Consider the following 4334-nt stretch of genomic DNA (forward strand, 5'->3'; position numbering starts at 1 on the left):
CCACGGCACCTAGCCACAACCATGACCATAGCACCTAGCCACAACCGTGACCATAGCACCACGGCACCTAGCCACAACCGTGACCATAGCACCACGGCACCTAGCCACAACCGTGACCATAGCACCACGGCACCTAGCCACAACCGCAACCACAGTGCCACGGCACCTAGCCACAACAGTCATCATAGCACCACTCATTGGACACAGCCATGAGCCCAGTACCCCAATGTCCAATACCCCACAACTCTCCAGAGAGATACCCCGATTATCTGGTTCCTGCCTTGGATAAGTACCCTCAGGTAAGCCACACAGCTATCAAATGGTGTGGCTGGGGTTCGACGCTTCAACTGCGAGGCTCAGACACCCAGGCACCTAGGGCCTTACTAGGGAAAGCAGGAAGGGGAGGGATGAGAAAGGGGCAATGGCTTGTATTTGCCAGGATGGGAACCTAGCTCTCTCTCCCTTGAAATCCCTACCAAGAATTCTTCAGAAAGGACTTCAGCCTCCACGGAACTGCGATGCCTTGAGCGGCCACCGGAGGGCGACGCGAACGGAAGGCGGTTCTCACTAAGCCCCTCAAAATCAGTCTTCAGTCAAAGTCCCACCTGCCCAGGCGTCCCTGCCCCAGCCCAGCCTCACCTTCTGCCACAGGGACTCGCGGGAGGCGAGCGATGAGCAGGCCGCCACAAACCAGCAGTTGCCCACCTGGCCCTGGTGCAGGTCGTGGGAGCTGATGCCATCCACAAAGAGGCGGGGGTCCTCGCAGATGTCCTGTGGGGAAAGGGAGGGGGAGTGTGAGGGGACCACACACGGACGCCAAACCCCGTGGACCGTCAGCTCCCCCAGGTCCTGCCTGAGTGGCCCTCTCCCCTTCCTTGACCGCTGAACCCCACTGCCCGGCCACAGTTTGGAAGGAACATTAATAGACGGAGCCTGCTGGGCCCATTTCCAGCACCACTCCCAGCCAGCCCCTGGGAACCCCTGTCCGGATGGCGCGGAGGCCTGGGCACAGGGGGGACAGAGGACAAGGAGCAGGCTGGCAGTAGATAAGCTGAGTCCCGACTCGACCCAGACTTTACTCTCCTGAGTTGGGCTGTTGGGAGCCCTGGAGTCAAAATTGCCTGTCCCGTTTCCCAGGCTGCAATATTTTGTTGATATTCATGTTTTAAATCGGGTCTCTGTTTTGGGTAGCAGCATTTGGACTTTATTATTTTTATATAGTGGAATGCAATTCACATATCACACAATAATCTTTATCACGACTTTCTCTCTCAGTCATTTTTTTGGTAGTAGTAGTACTTGGTCTTTATTGTTTTAATATAATGGCATGTAATTCACATATCACACAATAACCTCTATCCCGACTCTCTCTCAGAGTCACTGGGTGGGTTAGAACCGCCAACCTTTCTTTCTGTCGGCAGCCTTTGTGCCACCAGGGGATGCCCTGACAGAAGAGGATGGAGGTTCAGTCACTGAAGGACAGTCATTGGCCAAAAGCATAGGGCAAGCAAATGCTGACATGCTTTCTGATTTCACCATGGAAACGGGGACAGTCACAGCCAGAAGGCGGCACAAGGCAGGAGGATCCTAGGCCGAAGGAAGTCTCCCCAGCCCTCTGAGCCCTGGGCTGCCCCAAAGTCACGGCCAGGGAAAGCATTCACCCAACAGGCTGTCCTCAGGCCCTGCCCTTCTGAACTTCTGAAAGCCCCTTGCTGTACTCACCGGATGAGCCAGCCTGGGTGGGCTTCAGGACCACCTGCCCTGCCCAGAGGCTCAGGCCGGGTTGCCCACCTTGGTGCCATGGGGCTTTTCCTGAAGGGGACTGGGGACTGGGACAAACTCAGGCTTCCCCTTCAGCCAAAGCACCTCCTAGACCTGCACTTTGGCCAGCTCTCTGCGTCCTTGCCTAAATTGTGTTCTCACCTAAAATGCAGAGACAATTCCTACCTTGTGAGGAATCAAAGTCCATAAAATGCCAAGCCCAGGGCCAGAAGCAAAGAGCAAAAGTCTGTTTAACCTTCCAGGAGACGGGAGACTGCCCAGATCTATAGCAGAGCTCCCGCATGCCTGCCGGGGAGACTGCCTGCAAAGGGTCCCTCACGGAGGGCTCCCCCACCCCCTGCTGGGCAGAGGAGCCAGCTGGATCCCTGCGGTGGCAGGGCAGCAGAGAGCACCCAGGGTGCCCTTGCGAACTTCTACAGAGCGCCCTGAGTGCCCTAGGTGTATCAGACTCGGGCCCGAGGGGCAGGGGGACACGCGGTTTCTTTCCATCTTCCCATCCAGATCTCTGCTGGGGCACAGGCCCACCCAGGAACCCCCTCCTGCCCCATCAGCATCTTGACTTCACTCCAGTGAGAGGCGGCACTTGGGGTGTGCCTCCCAGGGGATCAGCACCCTGCTGGCACCACACTCTTATTTAATACTCTCCGTGGTCCTAAGAGGGTTTGTGCTCCCTTTACAGAAGAGGAAACTGAGGCCACCACACAGCACCCCAGGAGGCAGTGGGTCTACCTGTCTGCACCGGGCTGGTTCAATCCAGCTGAGCACCTGCGGGTCTGCCGAGGCGGCCAGCAGAGGGCAGCAGAGTCAGAAGTCAGGATCCAAATTCCAGCTCCATCCACTGGAAGCCTGAGCAATGACTACAGTAGTGGGGCCTCTATTTCCTCCCCAGTGGAAAGGGAAAAGAGTCTTCCCAGCAGGGTGCATCAACCCTCCCCAGGAGTTCCTGGAGGCAGGGCACTTGGCCCAGGGCCTGGCTCAGAGGGAAAGCTGGCTCCAACCCTGAACCCATTAACACCATGTGGCCACAAGTGCCCCACGGGCCCTTCTGGGGAGAAGCTGCCTCCCTCCTCCACCCTCCTGGCCAGGCTTCAGTCCAAGCTGGACTGGGACAGCCTGTTCTCTAGGATGAGCTCAGAAACGGAGGCTGGGGTCTCTGCCCAGGCTCTCAACGGAGGCTCCAGCACAGGAGAGGGCACCGGGCTTGTCGGGTATGGGCACTTCTTTTTAACGAATGTCTTTGAATCTGACAGGCCCTCCGGCAGCTTGTCCACATTCCAGGGACCGACCCCTGATGACACCCACTCCCCTCCTTCCCCACAGCCCAACCAGGCACAGCCTGTCTCCAAGTTCCCCCCCCTCCCCCCAACCCACAGGCCAGCTCAAAAGCCTACTCAAACCTGCCCCTGCCCCTCGGGAGAACACTGCCCTCAGGGCTGCTTCTAAGCCCACGCCACAGGGCTGCCCAGGCAGGACCAAGCTCCCTGCGGGCAGTTCTGACTGACCCTGACCCTGCAGGACCGGGAGCAACTGCCCGGTGAGTGTCTGAGCCGGTCAGTGTTTTCAGGAGTAGAAAGCCCCATCTGTCTCCTGCCCTCTAACTTCCTGCCTCTCTCGGGCCCTGGCCCTTTGCCCTGGCACAGGCCTCCATCTGTCTGGCCCAGGCCAAGGAGACCGGGACCCAGTGCAGGTGCCTGGAGGGCAGCATTCAGAGGGCTGGTGGCCCTGGAGGCTGGTGGGTGGGGACAGGCACTCGAAATTAGCAGATGAGGTCTGGCCACGGCCTAGAGATGGGTGTGGCCTCTGTCGAGACCCTTCTCTGGACCCCGCTCCTCCCTTCACTGCCCATACCTGGGGTCATGCCTGTCCCCCACCGCCACCCCTGTCACCAGCACATGAGCTACTGGGTGGGACAGGCCTGACTGCCCACCTGCAATGTCAGGGACAGGGTGTGGCTGGGGCTACAGACAGGGCCTCAGAGAAGATGGGGTGAAGTAGCCAACAGGGTCAGGCCTGGGTCAGGCAGCCCGGCCCAGAAACCAACTGCACCCGAGGGGTGGGGTGGGGACCGCTCCTCTGGTCAACATGCCTTGGGCACTGCCTTGTGCACCTGCAGTCACCTCCTGACCTCTCCCCCTTCCTAGCCTGTTAGACCAGTTCCACTAGAAGCAAGCCACTGCCAGGAACCGCCTCCTTCCAGGGCCAAGAAGGCTTGGGGGCACAGCAGATCCACCTCCCAGCCCCCTCCTCACCCACCCAACTCCACCCACCCAGTCAGCCAATAGCCTCATGGGATGACTGGGGCAGCAGAGCACAACCTCTGCCCAGCTCCAGGGATGAAGGGCACGGTCCTCAGGCATTCCAGCCCTGGTCCTATCCCTCCACAGAAGACTGGCCTCCCACCTCCTGCCCCCCATCTCCTTCCACAGCAACCCCTATCCTAAAGGCTACCCGCCTGAAGGGGGGTCATTCCTGGGCAGGACAGAGCCTCAGGTGCAAACTACCAGTTTCTCAGCATCTCTCTCTCTCTGTTTCTCAGCATCTCTCTCTCTTTC

The 4334-nt window shown here is 59.0% G+C and overlaps 1 protein-coding gene across 1 annotated transcript in view; it reads right to left on the reverse strand.

Moving 5' to 3' along the window:
• Positions 1-4334, reverse strand: part of CAPN5 (calpain 5) — a 35657-nt gene that overhangs the window by 27896 nt on the left and 3427 nt on the right. The window contains exon 2 of the mRNA XM_004708846.2: positions 640-771. Coding sequence (XP_004708903.1) covers positions 640-771 — 132 coding nt within the window. The remainder of the gene's footprint in view (positions 1-639; positions 772-4334) is intronic.

The sequence above is a fragment of the Echinops telfairi genome, unplaced genomic scaffold, assembly GCF_000313985.2.
Source record: "Echinops telfairi isolate 266 unplaced genomic scaffold, ASM31398v2 ScPeMD7_1713;HRSCAF=2227, whole genome shotgun sequence".
Classification (NCBI taxonomy): domain Eukaryota; kingdom Metazoa; phylum Chordata; class Mammalia; order Afrosoricida; family Tenrecidae; genus Echinops; species Echinops telfairi.